The sequence below is a fragment of the Pogona vitticeps genome, chromosome 3 (assembly GCF_051106095.1).
Source record: "Pogona vitticeps strain Pit_001003342236 chromosome 3, PviZW2.1, whole genome shotgun sequence".
NCBI lineage: Eukaryota > Metazoa > Chordata > Lepidosauria > Squamata > Agamidae > Pogona > Pogona vitticeps.
This window is the reverse complement of record NC_135785.1, coordinates 37,326,713-37,346,177: the sequence shown is the minus strand read 5'-3', so window position 1 is coordinate 37,346,177 and position 19,465 is coordinate 37,326,713. Positions and strand designations below refer to the sequence as shown.

General features: G+C 39.0%; 1 protein-coding gene across 4 annotated transcripts in view; it reads right to left on the bottom strand.

Annotated features, from left to right (window-relative positions):
• The window catches only part of EPHA4 (EPH receptor A4), a 179,331-nt gene that overhangs the window by 73,538 nt on the left and 86,328 nt on the right, over window positions 1–19,465 (bottom strand). For all 4 annotated transcript variants that reach the window (XM_078389213.1, XM_078389215.1, XM_078389214.1 and 1 more), the window contains one exon: window positions 13,358–13,696. In XM_078389213.1, the coding sequence (XP_078245339.1) occupies window positions 13,358–13,696 (339 nt within the window). The remainder of the gene's footprint in view (window positions 1–13,357; window positions 13,697–19,465) is intronic.

The window sequence follows — 19,465 nt, the reverse complement described above, 5'->3', positions numbered from 1 at the left end:
GGCATTTGCTGCTCGTCACTCTTAACAAATATTCTTTGGTTGAAAAGAAAAATCACGTTTTCCATTGCCGCTGAAGCTATGTCTCTTTGTGTCCCCCATTCTTCCTTCCCCACTGGGCTGCATAACTGCACCTTTTCAAACATATAACATAACACAGCAGCAAAAAGAGAAGGATGACAGCCCAGGGTTAACATTATGTCCTGCAAAATACCTATAAAATATTTTGCAGTGAAGCTTCCATTCTCTCCAGCCAGAAGGCAATATTGACAACTGGGCTTCTGTTGACTATTTTCTTAAACCCAGTGTATCACTCAAAATTAATCTCTGGCTTCTCTGTGCCATTTCAGGTTTCTTGCCAAAGGCCAAGAGTCATATAGGAATTGAAGCCAGCACTTATATTTTGAGGAATAAGTGGTAGCTAATGCTATTTTTGTGTCCCAGAATGCATGGCTCATGTTCATTTCTAGAACTGCAGATCTTGTGATCAGGCTGCATTTGTGAATGCTGCTTTTTATTTGCCTGTCTCTTCTTTTTGATAACATTTAACCTGATGAAAACCTCTGACAAACTCCAGGGCTTACTCAGTTGTGTGGCATCTTGTTTGGGCCTAAGAAAGATGTTGTCCAGCTGTTTATTTTCAAATTTCTTTTTTTCAAGGGCCAGCACCCTTAAGCCCTTTGAAATGAAAGTTTTCCTCCCCACCCCCAATTCAAGCTTGGCCATGTTGACACATGGTTAGTTACATCTGCATGGCTGTTGTTCTGCTGTGAAGTCAATCTGACTTATGAGCCTAAGTGTGGTTTATTTCTTCCCCATGCACACCTGTGAATTTCCAATTCTTGGCACGATCCACTGCACCACATTAGATTATTGCAAGTTGCTGTACATGGGGTTATCCATGAAGAAACGACAGATAAAAAATTACTACTGATAATTTTGAGAGATGGAATGAAAGAAAATTAAGAACACTCAAGTTTTGATATGTTTGCACACATACGGAAGATGAGCATTTCCATGCAGACAAAAAATGGAAAATTAGTTCAAACCATGATTTAGTGTAGATTAGAGAGTAACTTATAAAAACCATAGCCAGGGATTTGAGCATTAAGAATGTGGTAAAGATAAGGAGAATGGAAGGAAAGTGTTAAGCATGTACAATTTGTGCCTTTGTATGTTATAAATGATCATAAAGCATATCACCTATTACTTCTACAGTAATTCCTGAATTTGTGAAACTTAAACATGAAATATCACTTACTATATTCATGAGACTTGTAGCAAGATACCAGCTGTTCTCGCTGGAGTGCTGTCTGATCCCCTATCCATAAAGAAAGGGGTACAAACTTCACCCGTGGTGCACCCCCAAAAGACAGAGACTGCAGAAACAGACCCTGTGCCTGTGGACAAGGAACTACAAAGGTTGACGGTTGGGGAAAGGGGGAAAACGATGGCGGGAAAGAGCAAAAACCCCAGGTAGAATTAGAGGTGGGGTTTGCAGATATAAAAGGCAAGGAAGGGGAACTGCCTCCAGGTTGGGGGTGGATATGGATGCAAGATCCATGGACAGGGAAGTGGGAAAGACTCCGTGTACCTAGAGAGGAAGCAGATTACAGGAGATGGAGGGAAGCAACTCCACGGCCGTCCTATTGGGGTGAGACAGAGGCAAAGGAGTGGAGGAGGAAACCGAGGGTGTAAAAGGAACGTGTTGAGAGAGAAAGAAGAGAGAGGACCGAATGGAGGGTGATGGAGACCCAGATGAGGGGGTACCCAGCGGACCGTGGCAGACCCCTGTGCCCTCCGGGGAACCAACTTGGGTGGACCTCCAAAACAAGAACACTGTACCCTTACTAGAAGGGGAACCCAGATTATTACTGAACTCTGACACATCAGGAGATTGGCCGGGACCTTTGAACACTGTTGGGGGAAACCCTTTTAAAGAAGAAGACTGGAAGCCCCTCTCTGACCCGTTGTTAGGAGGAGAAAAAGGTTGGAACGCATTTGCTGACACTGTTTTTCTGTTAAATACCGTAATAAATGTTACACTGACTTCCAAACCTCACAATTCTGCCAGTTTATTTGGAGAAAAGGAAGAGCCACCCCCTTAGAACCCTCACAATATCTAACTTTATCAGCTTGCTGAGTTGAATGTATTAAACACAAATATATTTCATAAGTTAGAAATGCCATTTCATCATTATTTATGGACATCATACTATTGTTTTACATATTCTGTAAGCAATGTGACCATAGATGTAGTAGGACTATGGAAAAAAATCTATTTAAAAATTATTTAAAAATCTACATTGCATAGTTAAATTCCAGGCTTCTTGATAAAGATTTTTCTCTGCCACATCTTTCTACAGAAGTAGCCAGAGATATAATCAATGAGATGCTTTGAGAACAAAAAATAATTTTGTTCCTGAATAACTAAAACTACTTTTTCAATAATATTTAGTATAAAATAGTCACATTTATTTAATTGTCCTCTTCCCCTCTAAAGCCTCTAAAATCATCTGTTATAATAACATCCAGTGGTAAAGTGTATCATTACAGTCTACTGAAAGGGTATGTGTGTGTGTGCATGCGTATGCACTTATGTGTATAGAATTTTACTGTACGGAGTGTTCTGAACCTATAATGAGTGAAAGGCATGAAATATGTACATATGGCCTAGATTGCCATTTTTTGTCTCTAGACTACTTTCAAGAAAGAGGTATAAAAATACTATAAATGTCTGATAATGACTAAGACACTTTCACCCTCCTTTTATAATAGTCTTGCAAGCAAGCATTCTGATGGCCAAGGAGGCTGATAAACTAGAGACCTAGAAGAATCCCAGTGCTTGAATTTAGTAATGAAGGCAGATTACATTAATCTAAACAGAAAGCATGAAATGCATGCAGATAGCAACCATACATTTGCATGATTTGCTTGAGCAAGGGAAACCACCATCAGAACACTGCTCTACTAAAAAAGAAAGAGGATGGGAAAAAAAATACAACAATAAGTTAAGGAAAAAAAAACCAAGCCAAAAAATACCCCACCCACACTGTCTACACACCAGTTCACACACAATGCTAAATCTGATGTGACATATCTCAGTGAAAGGAGTAGCATTTGCTGGAAAGCTCGGCGTTATGATGTCCCTTGAAACACTGCCACTTTGATTACAAACTGTTGTAGGCGTGCTACAGCTCTATTTGTGAACCAACGCCGGCCTGTGCAAACTGACAACGGGGCTGATTTCTCAAGTGCTACGCCAGTCACAAACTGTGCTCAGCTCAACAAGGCTTCTACGGGAAAGAGTACCCTAAAGATTGGCGTCACCTCGAGGAACGGATTTTAAACAAAGAGCTTCTTGGTCCCGTCACCCCCTCTTATATATGAATGTATCTGACAGTCCTTTTTCTTCTCTTCTTCCCACTTCAGCTGAAGCTTAACAGTTCAATATAGGGAAGAGAGGCTGGGCTAAGGTTCTCATCCATGGAGATAATCAGGTCAAGCTTCCTTCTCTGCTCCTTGAATCATGAGTCACTGGAGCAATGCAGGGACTTAGAAGCAGGCTATGTTTATTTGTGCCACACTGCATGGCATTTTAATTAGTAACTCTGCAGATTTAAAACCTCTGAATGGACACACAGAGGCAGTTGTGTAGCAGTAGCTTTTGTGTTCTGGAAAAAAAAATCCTGTTTGAGGACAACAGCAGGGGGTTAATAGAAGCTTTGATAAAGTTCTCTGAATCCCTTTATTGTTGCTCGACTGCAGAATAGACTCTGGTGTCTTTCTGGCTACTCTTGGGGAGATAACAATTAATTTAACTCAGTTGGGGAAGATAGCTAGAAAATGCATCTGCGTGTCTGAACACTTGGAACTGTGCTACAAACAAGGTGCAACTGCTGTTGAGAAACTCATCTAGGCTGGAATAAAAATTCACAACCTGCCTAGTCTTTATAGACCTTCAGAGGTCTATTATGGATAAGACTCTCTTGTGAGATCACTGAGAGTTGGCCAAAGGTGAAAATGTAAACTAGACTGAGCGAAGCACGTGGAGAGCTACTTCCTGACCCTGGAGTGTATTACTAGTTCCACTATCATGTGGTCACCACCCATATGCTGTCACTTTCCTCTGAATAAACATAAGGAAAAAGTAGAGTTCATACTAGTTGGATTTGTAAAATAATACATCACCTTGCATCAAAGTGAGAATAAACTCAATTTCCTATACCTATGCCAAATATATATTGTTGTAATTACCTCTTGTCATTACATAGGAGGCTATTTTCCTCTGTGTCGTGTTGAAGTTTGTGATTTCCTAAGTGCTGCTAAAAACTTTTCTTTGCCTTGCCTTACCCTCTTACTTGACACAAATTCATGGAAATGGGTGGTACATGTACTTTGCCAAGAAGCAGGCAATTGTTTGTATTAGTTCTCTCTGAAAAAATGTAATCACTTAAAATAATAAATTAAATCCCGCCCAATAGTAGATTTCCTGTGCTTTTGTTTTGTTTTCTGTGGGCTGCATGCATGTACATTCTTCATAGCACGTCCAATGCACATGAACAAGGTCAGTTACCAAAGGGGAAAAGGCAGCTGAGAGCAGATATTTCCTACATGCTGGACTCTTTTTAGCAGCATAATTAAATGACCATGGGAAGGAATTCTCGATTGATCAGCACTGTTTATCTTTGAGGTCACTGAGAGACCTCTTCTCAAACCCATAGAATGGAGAAATGAAGGGCACCTTTTAGCTAAGCATTCATTATGGTAGCATTTATGGACAATGCAATACTCTGATAATTTTTCATCTCTCTGGATCTCCTACCATATTTATACTTCAAAGTTCTGTGGTTTCCCAGAAATTCTTTATTTGTTTTGCTTTTAACACTCTTTGTGGACACACAATATAGAATGAATCATGAAAATATTGGAAGAATAAAAGCCAAAGTCTTAGACAGACCATGACAGAATGATTATGATTTTTAAATGCTTCTTATCCAGGCAGATAAACAGTTGTAAATGTTTGAATTATTTAGTAACTTAAATAAATACAGTAGGCTTAGCAAAGTGTGTCTAGGCCTGGGTTTCAAGACACAAATAATGTTTTCCTAGTGACCACAGTATATCTTCCAAATATTTAACCAGTTATGAATCTCCAGCCAAATTTTCTTACAAAAAGTTAAACCTTTAAAACTGAAAAGGCCTGCTTCTGTCTTGTAGTGGCAAACTGTTTTCAAAACAACAATAATAATTGTGGGTACATTTGATGTACAGGAGGGCTCAAAACATGGGAGAATTGGGTGGGGGTGTTGGAGTGGCAAGCAAACACTACCCTCCCATAATATATTGTCTGGAATAGAACTATACCTTCTAATACAGTGCAGAAGCTAATGTTAGCATTGTCTCTGCTGATGAAACCTCATCAATGTAGGGGGCAGTATGTCCCTTTTTCACTACTGCATTAATGCAAAGAGTATGAGGTAACATATAAAAAGCCAGTGAAATGCTGCCAATCTTTTGTGAGACCTCTGAAATGTCTTTATATGGCAACAAGGCTGCATACCATACTATCTCTTGCCAGTGGTCTCAGAGAGCTGCATGGTTCCTAACTTTATAGAGGCCATATACAGTGATGCCTCGCAAGATGAAAGCAATTCGTTCCGTGAGTTGTTTCGTCTTGCCAAGTGCGGTTTCCCATATGAATGCATTGAACTTTAATTCATTCATTCCTATTCGTCTTGCGAAGCACAGCCATAGAAAAATCTGCCCTGCGAGTCACCAAAAAATAAATAAATCACAAAATGTTTTCGTCTTGCAAGTTTTTGTTGCGCAAGGCATTCATCTTGCGAAGCGTCACTGTATACTATATATTCCACTCAGCCTGCCATTTAGCTCCTTGTTTCCTTTTGCCCCCAAAATATCAAATTGTCAGAATGGGGAACATTTGCGTGGCCAGTCACTGCCAAAAAAGTGAAGGGCAGTCTTAGACCATCAGATTTCTAAAAAGATACAAAAGGAGTTCCCAACACAGCTACTTTCCAAACCTGTATGGCAGCAGTTCCCAAACATGGGTCCCCATATGTTTTTTGGACTACAATTCCCACAATTCCTAATAATCAGTTGTGCTGGCTAGTTTTTCTAGGAATTAGAAGTTCAATAACTGGGATTTTAGGTTTCGAAACTACCACAGTAAATCTTCTGTCTCCAGCAAGGGTAGCTTTGTCATAGCAAGGAACTGCACACAAGCAAATGACACACAATGAGGCAGCAGTTATAGAAAAGCCAGAAAGCCCCTGTGCAAACACAGCTCCCCATGTATTTTTCCCTTGGCTTTCTATTTTTAAGCAAAGCATCTTATCCAAGGTCTCTGTCAATACAGTAAGATCTTTGCCAGGCAACTTTGCTCTTCTTCTGTCATGACACTGCATGGCATCTGTACTCCAATCAAATAACATCAACAGCTGGGCAGTATGTAGAAACTGGTGAGTTCAGGATACAGAATTCCCACAGGATGTGGGGTCTGGTCTTTAGATCACCATCTCATCAGAAAAAGGAATGACTTTGGCCTTTACTACTTTGAGAAGTAAACAAAATACTTATTAGTTTGACTTAGTTTCCTGTCACTGCTTTCCTCGCACACACTAAACCACTCACTCAGCAAGGCAAAGTTAAATAAACATACATTTACAGAGGAATAGCTCTCCCAACTCATAAATGAAACAAATAAAATGAACTCTGGGAACAGAAGAAATGGGGATTGTTATTATTCTCATATTTTAAAAATGCAATTCGGCCTCATTTGTGTTGTTGGCGACTAAATATTCAAAACACTGATGTAAACAGAAGGTTCCCTTGACAGGTGAGAAAAAGGAAATCACGCAGTGAATTTAGGCGACTAAGCATGTGGAGAACAGGGGTCCCAGTAAAGAAACTTCTGCTTTAGCTGGCATATGCTCCGTTGTCTCACTGACAAAGCAGACAAGGTGATGAATGGGATAGTTAGTTTTATTATTATTTTCCTCCTGCAAAAATGTAAACATCGTTATGCAGCTTTTTAAAATAATTTGTCTAACTGCATTTTATTCAAAGAGTTGGGAGGGGTTCCTGGTTTAATTACTAATGCGCCCAGCAAGATGGTGGTGGACGGAAAAGGTTGACAGACCCTCAGCTTTATGGACCTTGGCAGCTTCTGCTGTAGCCCTTGGAATCAAGATAAAGACTATCTGATGATTTTGATTTGCCTGCACAACTCCCATCATTGTCAGAGCAAGAGCAGCACAGAGTGACTCAGGGTACAACACAGCAATGGATCCTTCTTTGCCGCACGTAATGCTGTGGCACAATCTAAATCAGACTGGCAGAACATAAGGGAGCTTTATATGCATTTTTGTGCGCTTTGCGGCGCAGCACACATGGAATTCTAATCAGCATCTGAAAGGAAGCACAGACTTCTCAAAACATTGCATCAAAATGCCAAGGAAAATATATGTTTTCCTCTTAAAACATCTTCCAGCATTTGTGAGCTACTTGAAGGAAACCATCGTTACATACTAATAATAGGTTAAAAATTTAAAGAACAAAATGTCCTTTAGATTCCGCATCTTTCCCTTTCAGAATTTCTGCTTCAGGTCAGAAAATTAAAGTGCAAATTGGCTTCTTTTTCTCCTTGACATCCTTGAAAATTTAGTGTGCTGCCACTTATTCCAGTCCATTTTGGTGTTACTAAAATAAATCTCAAGCAAATATTTAGCCAGTTGAAGGATATGTTCATTTTTAACTTGTTTATCATTATCAGTCATATTTTATGTATCCTAAAAGCTGAAGGTAAGCATATGAAGACAGAATAGGTAGGTTTATTTATTTTGGGGGGGATAGATAGGAATATGAGAACAGTCCACAGTGGGTCTCAGTCCCTGAGATGAAAGCGATTTGTGACAGACAAATAGACAGCTAGATGCATCAGAAAAGAAGAAAGACGGACGGACGCTACACATCATCCAGAGCTGGACATAATCACACGAGAGATCTGTCTGCAGCTGCGGGAACAGTTTTAAAACGCCCATAGCCAAGTGAGTGAGGGAGAAACAAGTTTATTTATTTATAGGACTTTTCTACCCTAATTGGGAGTTTCCTCTCCCCACTTCAGTGTGATGGCTGACTTAAGAGAATGTTATGCTGTAGGTAACCTAACAGACTGATAAACTGCCAAGCAATTTTATATGTATGCATTTAAAAGATAGAGTGTGAGAACAACTTTGGGAACAACTTCTTCAAAATCAAAACTATACTCTAATCTTCCCTACATTTAACTCCATTCCCTTGCAAACATCTTTGTTTCTGTAGAGAAACATTGTTTGTACTTCACTGTACAACCATAAATAATACATGAAGGAAGATTAAAACTGAATAATGTTGTCAAGATTGAGACCTATACCGGTCGCACCGTTGTTCTTAGGTGTGCAAAAGCACATTTACTCACATAGCATTCTCTTCTGGGAAATTATTATTATTATTATTATTATTATTATTATTATTATTATTATTATTATTATTATTATTATTATTATTATTATTATTATTATTATTATTATTATTATTATGTCCATACTATTTTGAGATAGTACTTGTGAAACTCCCAGCATGTCTCTTTTCTTTTTTACCACACTTAAAAAGTGTTGGCGGTGTCCTTGCTTCTAATTTTGAGAGCAAGGTACATTGTTGCCTTTCCAAATGACCTTGGATGGACACAAAATATTCAGGGGACTGTAAAAATAGGGTTGATATTTGCCAGAGGTTGAAATAATACAGAAGCTTATGGAGAGAAAGAAACCACAATTAGATAGCAACTGTGTGCCAGTTTATATGGAATGGGAAAACTGCAGGCACATAGATCGTTCTCGTGGTCTGAGTCCTGAAATGAACTTTGAAGGACACAGAAATAGGTGTTTCTCAAGTCATACATCTCAAAGTATAATAATAATAATAATAATAATAATAATAATAATAATAATAATAATAATAATAATAATAATAATAATAATAATAATAATAATAATAATAATAATAATAATAATAATAATATTTCTTTATTATTATTTTGAACAGCCTCACCATATAATCTTCCAGTGGTTGACAGGAGAAAAATCTAGAACATCATGAGGTTTAGTGATGTTCAGCAAAATTTAGAATGTTATGTTTCACAATGGCATCTGCCTTTTTTCATAACATCAATATTGCTCATGGCTCTTTCTACTTTCAGTTATTAACATTGTTTCAAGAAGGTTTATCCAGAATAAATACAGTAGTGCCTCGATTTACGACCATAATCTGTTCCAGAAGATGGACATAACTCGAAATGGTCGTAAGTCAAAGCACCATTTCCCATAGGAATACACTGAAATACAATTAATCCATTCCAGCCAAAGAAAAAAATTACCCAAAAAAACACTGCAAGACTAATTGGAAATGCGATTAATCCCTTCCGGCCGAAGGGGGGGGGGGAAGAAAAGCAATCAAGCATGCAAGACCCATTGGAAATACACAGAAAACAAATGGAGCAGATCAGAAATACACAGAGAACAAAGGGAACAGATTGGAAATGCAAAGAGAACAAAGGAAAAAGCAAGGGAAGCATGCAAGACCATCGTAAATAAGGGGAAAAACCCCCCAAAAAGCAACCAAACCCCCAAGATCCATTGGAAATGGGGGGAAACAAAAACAAACCACCCCAAGACCCATTGGAAATGGGGAGAAAACCAACAAACCCCTCAAGACCCATCGGAAATGAGGGGAAAAACCCAAAATGCAACCAACTCCCCCAAGACCCATCAGAAATGGGGGAAAACCCCCAAAAAACAAACAAACCCTACAATACCCATCGGAAATGGGGGAAAAAAACAAAAAACAAACAAACCCCGCAAGACCATCACAGCACAGAAACATAACCCCCCCCTCGAGCCCAAAACCAGCCTGCAAAAACACCCAGAACAGTTTCTAAAAAGCAGGAAACAGCACCTTAACTTATCAGGCAGCCTTCTCCAATTGCACACTCTCTAACTGCTGGGGCAAAAGAGTTACAAAGAAGCAGCCTCGTCGCCACCTACAGTTAGAAATTTGAATTTCCTGCCTTTTCCCCCTGCCTTTTTCTTTTCCTAAGTGGAAGCTCCGATCGCAAGTAGAAGCATAATTTTGTGGCCGGAGCTGGTCATAACTCGAAAGGGTCGTAATTAGGGATGTTTGTAAATCGAGGCACCACTGTATGGGAGTCAATGGAGCCCAACTCACAGCTTGAAAAGTTTAATCTGATTTGAAGAGGTGAGAAATTGGGCACACACATTAAATTTTCCAAACAAAGCAAGAGAGTGAGCAGTGTAGACGTAGTCTCTATGGGCGGGATACAAATCTAATAAATAAATAAATAAATAAATAAATAAATAAATAAATAAATAAATAAATAAATAAATAAATAAATAAATAAATAAATAAATAAATAAGCTTCAGCTACATTGTGTAGCTATGATTTATCAAAATTGTTTACTAATTTTAAGGTTAGCTGACACAGACCACTGATTTTAACTGATTTATGTAATTGCACACAAATCGACACATATATATTCCTGCTTTCCTGATGGAAGTACTGTTGTATTTTTTTCATATTATATCTACATCCTTTTTGTGTGAAATTATTGATTTAATATTCACAGATTACTATCACATCAGTTTTAAATATAAAAATATCAAAGTGAACTAAGCCACTCTAACATTATTAATGCCAATGTCTTTTAAAAAGATGTATTTTTAAAAGTAATGGTATATTTGAATAAAACCTTATTTAAATACTATTTATAAACTGAGACACACATATCCTTTTTTTTTTAAAGTAATGTGCTGAAATGTTCACTTCAGAAACCAAAATTGTATTTGCTTATTTTTGCTTTAAAGATTCTATCCTTCTACCTGTAAATTAAAGAAAAAAGATCACCAAAATTTAAAAAAATATAAAAAACAAAAAATATGAAAATAGTAAAGAACAACTCTGCCAAATTCCATTACTCCAACTGAGCTGATAAAACTGTCTAGAAAACAAAGTATGACATACAAATATATTATCTTTACTAGAACCTGTCGTATTTATTTTTCAGCAGAGGTGGTGCCAAGTACTCTAGTACAGTGGTCCCCAACCTTGGGCCTCCAGATGTTCTTGGACTACAACACCCAGAAGCCTTCACCACCACCTCTGCTGGCCAGGATTTCTGGGAGTTGAAGTCCAAGAACATCTGGAGGCCCAAGGTTGGGGACCACTGCTCTAGTCAATAAACAGGGATTGATGATTTAGGTTTAAGATTAGGGTTTTTACACATTCTACGAATATATTGCTGAGAATATTATTTTACGCCTCATTTTACCATCACCACCCATACATACACACACATGCACACCACACATGGAGGGCTATCATATACAACACAAGAACACAGGAAGCTGCTTTATACCTCACCACACTGTTTCTGTCTCTAGCTCAGTGTTGTTTGCTCCAACCAGCAATAATAGCTTCTTACAATCTCAAGCAAATGCATGTGTGTGTATGTTATGTGCCATCAAGTCAGAAATGACTTATAATGCCTCTGTTAGGGCTTTCAGGGTAAGTGAATTATTTAAGCAGTGGTTTTCCCAGTTCAGTGTGCCCATGAGCTTCCATGGTCAAATAAGGATTCAAACTCAGGTCTCCTGAGTCGCAGTCTATCACTGTTTACCACATCACACTGAGTATCTTTAAAACAAATGTAGAATACTGTACTGAACAGCTGAAAACTATGAAATGTAATCAAAAAACAAAAGCGCAAACAAGCAAAGCAGAAGACAAAACCTATAGTAGGTCCAAATCAAGCCACAATCGCTGAATCCCTAAAGGGCCCACATCTGGTCTTCATCAACTCTTGCCCCCAACCCACCACTTCTTATTCAACAGCACTTCCCCCACTGACGGTGCAAGAAGCTTTTCTGTGTAACAACAACTTTTTGAACTGGGGATGAGATGGGGACTCAGAGGAGACTTTCCAGATCCAGGGATGGGCATGTGCAGCCCCAGCCTTCTGAAAGTTGCCTACTCATTTTAATGCAGAAATACTTTAAACACGGTAAAAACAAAATAAACATCATGTATTGGAAAACTGTATCCAGACACAGAGGTGAGAGTAGGATTTGCTGGGATGTTCCTAGGATTAGCAAAGATTCCGCATCTTGACCTAAATTGTTTATAAAACAGCTGAACTTTTCTGTTTTATCAGAGTACGTGGGACTTGCTCTTTTTATTTTTATTTTGGTATTTTTTTGAAATGCTGGAACGGATTAATTCCGTTCCCATGCATTTCAGTGGGAAATGGTACTTTGACTTACGAACTTTTCGAGGTACGAGCGTCCTTCCAGAATGGATTAAGTTCGTAAATTGAGGGCCCACTGTAATCCTCTGAGTTTGCCCATGCCCATTTGCTGCTTACATCAGTACTGTAGCTAGCAGGATGGGAGCACCCTCAGCCCCAGTCTCCTCATGGATACCACAATGCCGGCTCCAAGCACAATAGCCTTTTTCCGTTAACATATAAATATTTGTAAGACCCAACACTTATACATTAAACTTTAAAGGAGACACAATCCATATTTTATCAGAACCTCCTCTACACTGACACAAATTAAGGTTATATCTCCATGACAACATAGCAGTATAAAATTAACAGCATAAATTACCACAGCTAGTATGATTCAGAAAATAATTTCAGTGACCGTTATTCAAAGTGTAATAGTTCCTTGGACACAGCTATTCTGACTAAATCCTGCTTCAGTATGGATTACCAAACAGTTCCAACAAACTCTTCTTTTATACTGTTTCAGAGATTCAGGTAAGGTGCCAAAAAAAATTGCAATTCTAGATTCTGGAGAAGATCCAAGGCTGACCTATCTGTATTCTTTGTTCCCTGATGGTTTGCTTACTTCTCTTCCATATGGTGCTGAGAAGAAGCAGCCCTTTGGCTCATGGATTCAGACTCCTGTCCAAGGAAGAACATGATACCTTTATTAGAAACTAGTGCTTCCTCTGTAGAAATGAAACCTGGTATTTTCTTGGATTAGGACATGGTGTCAAGCACAGGCCAAAAGGGCATAACAAATGTGAACAACTTCAACTAACGTATATTTAAAGCTTTCACTTTTGATCTGAACAAAAATCAATGAATATGCATTTTATGGTCTGGGAGTTTCTGTTCTCCATTGTTCAGTATTAATGGACCAGTTCTTACAATACTATTTCAAAAGAGACAAAAGGTGAGAAGAAAAGGATGGAAATTGTACAGAAACTCTTACTTACCGGCTTGATTCGTTGTCACAGTGACGGAGACCGCCTGGTCTGGGCTTGGATTTTGCTTGGATACTCCATTCACTGCCCAGATTTCAAAAGTGTAGTTTGTGTGCGCCAGAAGATCAGTAATGGAAACTTTGGTGGTTTTCAAACCATTCTGCTGTGGGCTGAAGTGTACCCCACTGCCACAGGACCGGCACCGGTTCAAATCACCAGCTCCACATCTCTTGCACACTACATTGTAGGAAATATCATCACGTCCACCTTTGTTCTGTGGAGGGCTCCATTCCAAGTTGACAGACGTCTCATTGACATTGGAAATTAGGCTCTCAGGGGCGGATGGAGGGCCTGGAAAATAAATGTGTGCTTTCTTATTTACATTCTCAAAAAAACAAAAACAAAAAAAAGGAAAGGAAAGGAAAGGCAGGAAACTATTCTAGCTCAGTATCTGCAGTGATACTCATTGTGTGACCTTCTGTCACTCAGTTCACTACACCACACCAATGCATATATATAAACCAATGCATATATATAAACCAATAACCAGGATTCTACATGTATATCCAGGGCTTGGAAAAATTACTCTTCTGGACAAATAGTTAACAGTACCCTTCAACAATTCTCAGTCTTTTTTTGGGGGGGGGGGCGGGGGAATGGCCATAAACAGAATATGAGAGAAATATAGACTGAATCAGGATTGCATAAGTTGCATAACAAGCCTTATAATGTGATGTCTGAAGAATTGTTCCCAGTTTGTGGCCCCCTTCAAATGTGCTGGGAACATATGGTCCCCATTGAGAATGGCTACTCTAGCCTACATGACCTGTGACCATGCTGACTGGACAATTCTGGGAATTAAAGCCAAGCTCTATGCATACCTTTAGCTGGGTAGCAAATTCCAGAACATGGATCAGTTACTTATTTTGACTATACCTCCAAGAATTCACCAGACTGCATGGACCATTTGGGAGCTGTAATTCCAAATACTGTAAGTAACTTTTCCCAAGTTCTAGAAGAGTGAACATAATGGTAACCATGTAAACAAATGTGTAGTGCGTATATATGTTTGCCTGAGCTGAAAGCCCAGTTCAGATGTTGTATAATCCCAGTCAAGTCAGTGGCAAAGCACCAGGCCTTTACTGGAATAGGGACAAGGGCTGATCTGGCATTCACTGTTTTTTTAATCCTTGAAACAGATCATCTCAAATGAAGCATACAGATGTGCCTTTTAGTTGGGGAAACCTTATGCACAGCAACCAACTTCTGGGTACATGTATTGCTTCTTTAAAGCCAAAAGCATTGCCATAATAGCCTTTAACAGAAGAAATATGTATTTGAATAAAATGTGTCACAGCTCTTTTATCCTGGCCTTTGCTTCAGTCATCTTCTCAAAGTAGTCCCACATCCCAGGATAACTATTCCCTGAATGTCAAAAAGATACTGGGGGGGGGGGGGTTGTTGCTTTTTTTAAGGTCACATACTTTTTGCATGCCCTCAATATCCCAGCAAAGGTACTTTTAACATTTATGCCCTTTTTCTTATGTAGAGTTTTGAACACCCCCGCCATGCTGTTCAAGATGCTCTGAACACTTTCTCTGAGTATATCTGGTAAGGCTTATCATGAAAGAGAAACAAGGTTCTGCCTGTCAAAATGAATAAAACAACCCAATACTCAAGAGGAAGAAGCCAACACAGCACAAAATGCAAAATGTATGAAGCACTTGGCATAAAACCAGCAACAAAAGAAGAAAGGATGTTATTATATTTTAACAGTAATATCCCACCTTTTCTCCACTGAGCTCAAGGCAGTGTAACTGACTGACCTTCTTACCACCTTATCATCACAACAACCCTGTGAAGTAGGTTAGGCAAAGTGAAAACAACCAACCCAAGAGAAATGCAGAGCTTAGAACAGTTTCCAAGCAACATTTCATGACTCAGTGAAGACTTGACTTCCCAAGTTTCATTCTGACACTCTATCCACTACACTACACCATTCACCTACTATTTTCATACATGCTTTTCATCTCTTGATCTTCTCACCAGAGAAGTGAACACTCACACATTTAGCGAGTTCATCCACAAGTGTGTGTGGAGATGCTTCATTCATTCATTCATTCATTCATTCATTCATTCATTCATTCATTCATTCATTCATTCATTCATTCTTTCATTCATTCTTTCTTTCTTTCTTTCTTTCTTTCTTTCTTTCTTTCTTTCTTTCTTTCTTTCTGCAGCAGATGCTATTTTGCTTACATGGTTTTAAATGGTTTCAGACTCTATTAACTGTGCATTTGTTTTAATCTGATAATTTATTTAATACTATTTTAACAATGTAATTCATTGTATATGCCCCCCCCCAGTTCAACCAGTGTTTTAAACATATATCACAAACTGCCTTAAGTCTTGCAAGGGAGAATGGTACAATGTAGATATATAAGACAGACAGTCAGAGCGAAAGACAGACAGATGGATAGACAGATACATCTTTAATATTTTCCTGGAAAAGGTAAAGAAGCACATTCCCAGTTTCCCCTTCACGTCAACAGACATTTATCAATCAAATTTATAACCTGCCTTTTCTTCACATGTCTTCTCCTTGTCACCTTCTTCACAACAACCCTATGAAGTATATCAAGATGAGCAAGAGTGACTGGCTCAAGGTCTCCTAGTGAGTGAGGATAAGAACCCAGATCTTCCAAATCCTAGGCCATGGTTCTAACCAAATGTATGGACACTAGGATCTATGCGGTATAAGCTACCCCCCCCCCATTGTTGTAACAGCCAAAGGAGTACAGTCAGGGCTGACCGCACACATCTCTATCTCATTTTCATGAGACCTTGGTGAGGCAGTGGAAATGTTTCATCAGTGCCCGATTACAATAATAGACTGGATGAGGGCCAATGAACTGAAGTTCACTCCAGGGAAGACCTATTGGTAGTGGGTGTTATCCAGGTGAGTTATATTCAACCTCTTGTGAAACTGCACTCCTGAAGCTGCATGTGCCCTAGTGAACTGTAAATCTGAACGCTGCATATGTGCATATTTGTGTAAACAGAGGTGAGAGGTGAGTTTGCATGTGCAAACTGAATAGTGGGGTCGGAGTAGGAGAAAAAAAAAGAGTTGTGGATGAGTACACGTGTGTGGGGAAGGGATATTTAAAAATAGAGAGTGTAACCAGAACACCTAAAATATTGTATATGAACTCTAATAGGGCATATTTGCTGTCACGCTTCTAAATCTATTTTTAATTAATGGTTTTGTTGTTGTTTAATCATTAAGTTGTGTCCAACTCTTTGTGACCCCATAGACCAGAGCACGCCAGGCCCTCCTGCCTTCCACTGCCTTCCGGAGTTTGGTCAAATTCATGTTGGTAGCTTCAGTGACACTATCCAACCATCTCATCCTCTGTCGTCCCCTTCTCCTCTTGCCCTCACACTTTCCCAACATCAGGGTCTTTTCCAGAGAGTCTTCTCTTTTCATGAGATGGCCAAATATTGGACCCCCAGCTTCAGGATCTGTTCTTCCAGTGAGCATTCAGGGTTGATTTCCTTCAGAATGGATAGGTTTGATCTCCTTCCAGTCCAGGGGACTCTCAAGAGCCTCCTCCAGCACCACAATTCAAAAACATCAATACTTCAGCAATCAGCCTTCTTTATGGCTCAGCTCTCACTTCCATACATCGCTACTGGAAAAACCATAGCTTTGACTATGTGGACCTTTGTCGGCAAGGTGATGGCTCTGCTTTTTAAGATGCTGTCAAGGTTTGTCATCACTTCCCTCCCAAGTAGTTTACCTACCATTTTTAATCCAATGTTATTAATTCTTCTTTAACATCTGAATAATTTAGTTTTAATGCTGTGCTTTTAATGATGTAAGTCACCTTGGGCCCTTTTTAAAGAGAAAGGTGGTGTAAAATATTTTACATACATACATACATACATACATACATACATACATACATACATACATACATACATACATACATACATACATACATACATACATACATACATACATACATACATACATACATACATACATACTGTGCATCTTTAGGGAACGTATGCATAGAAATCCTAGATAGGTAAGAAGCAGATTTCTGATAACTGATCTTCATGTATCTTGAATGAATCCTTCCTCCCACTCTGAAAGCTAGACCTTTTTAATGTATTACAGCAACTTTACAGTTAACTGGAAACTATCCTTCAATCCATATTTTCAATGGGGCTATGCCCAGATTTATATGGGAAAATCTGCCACAAAGCATCAAGCTCCTCAGAAGAAAATGTTGTTAATTAGTTTGTAGGACAGAGCATGGTGGTGTCTAAACTGAGAAGCATCCAAGGAGAAAATAAGGGAAGCAGATGCTTGAGGTGTGGGGGAATCAACAAACAGTGGGCTGATGTTAAAGCAAAGAGAAAGCCAGCATCTAATCTTTGAAAACCATAGTTACTCAAGGAGCAACTGCTGCTCTGGCTGTTTAAAGAAGGCAGAAATGGCAGAGCTTTGCGTTTAAACATATCTTGTTTCTCTTTCTTCCTCACTTAACCTTTGCCATTGCTGAAAATCTCACAAAGCAAAAATGTCACTAAAACAGACAAAGTCCTAGAGAGAGATTAAGAGCAACTGTGGCTTTTGCACCAATGATGTGAAATATCCTGCTTGGGAGGACCCGTATTTCTTCAAGCAGTGAACTCTGGATTAAAAGGAGCTCTCCATATAACCCAGGGCAGAAGAGGAAAGATCTGGGAAAACAGCTAAGCTAGGACAGAGGAAGGGGTACAGAAACTGCCACATCAAAAGGCTCCTGTGCTTTTGAGGAAGCTACATCACTGATAAAGAAAATGGAGCATTTGCTCCAAAGTTAGATTCCCGCAATTGTTTTAAGCCAAAGTATAGATTTATAGTTTTACACTTACACCCATTGATTACTACAAATCTAAGAATATTAAATGAGAGGTACATAGTCAGTACTATAGCATGATAAATGTCATTAGCAACATTCATATACAGTGGTGCCTCGCTTAATGAGCGCCCCGTTTAACGACGAATCCGCATAGCGATGAGGTTTTTTGCAATTGCAAAAGCGATCACACTGCGATGTTTTATATGGCAAAACATCGCTTAAGTGTTTCGCTTACTGATTATTGCATAACGATGTTTTAAAAATAGCTGATTGGCGGTTCCAAAATGGCCACTGGAAAAATGGCTGCCCACAGTGTTTTTGCGCCCTTTCCTCACTTACTGGGCAGCGAAAATGGTGGCCGGATGGAGGATTTCCACATAGCGGTTTTTTCCCCATAGGAACGCATTAAATGTGTTTTAATGTGTTCCTATGGGTTCCCCCCCCCCGCATAGCGACAAATCCGGATAGCGACGATTTTTTCGGCACGGATTATCGTCGCTATGTGGGGTACCACTGTATTATGAAAGAAATATTATTTCAATTATCTCTCATCATCAGTAGTAATTATTTGGATTTCTGCTGTTAAAATACAGTTACAGATGGAAGAGCCAAGTATTCACGTATTCTAGAAACCAAGACAAAACCATATACCACTCATTTAGCATTAGCCCTGAAACAATTTCTTTAAAAATCAACAAAACAAAACAAAACAAACATACAGCTGCATGATTACCTCTCTCCCCCATTTTGAAACTCAGAGTTTTGTGTCACAGTTTCAAAAAGGAATACAATTTGAGTGCTCCAGAATTGTGAGCCTCTCACAATTCGATTCTTCTCAGGTTTCAAATATAAATGTTTTCAGGTTTCAAAATATTAAATGCCAACTATCAGATACTGTAGTTATTTCAACAGATGATGTTAAGTGACAAATCGCACTACTAGAGGAGTACCCTTGACTTCCTTCCTTCCTTTTAAAAAGGAATTCTTTAGCAGCACCATTTAAGTGGCACCAAAATTCACAGAAACTGCAAATAAATTCATTTTCAGGGCTGCTACTTTTGACTACAGTGGTGCCTCCACTTATGAATGTCCCAGCTTACAACCATTCCGAGTTACGACCAGTTCTGGCCGCAAAATTTTGCTTCGACTTGGGACCAGAGCTTCCAGTTATGAACAGAAAAAGGTGGGAAATTCAAACTGCTAACAG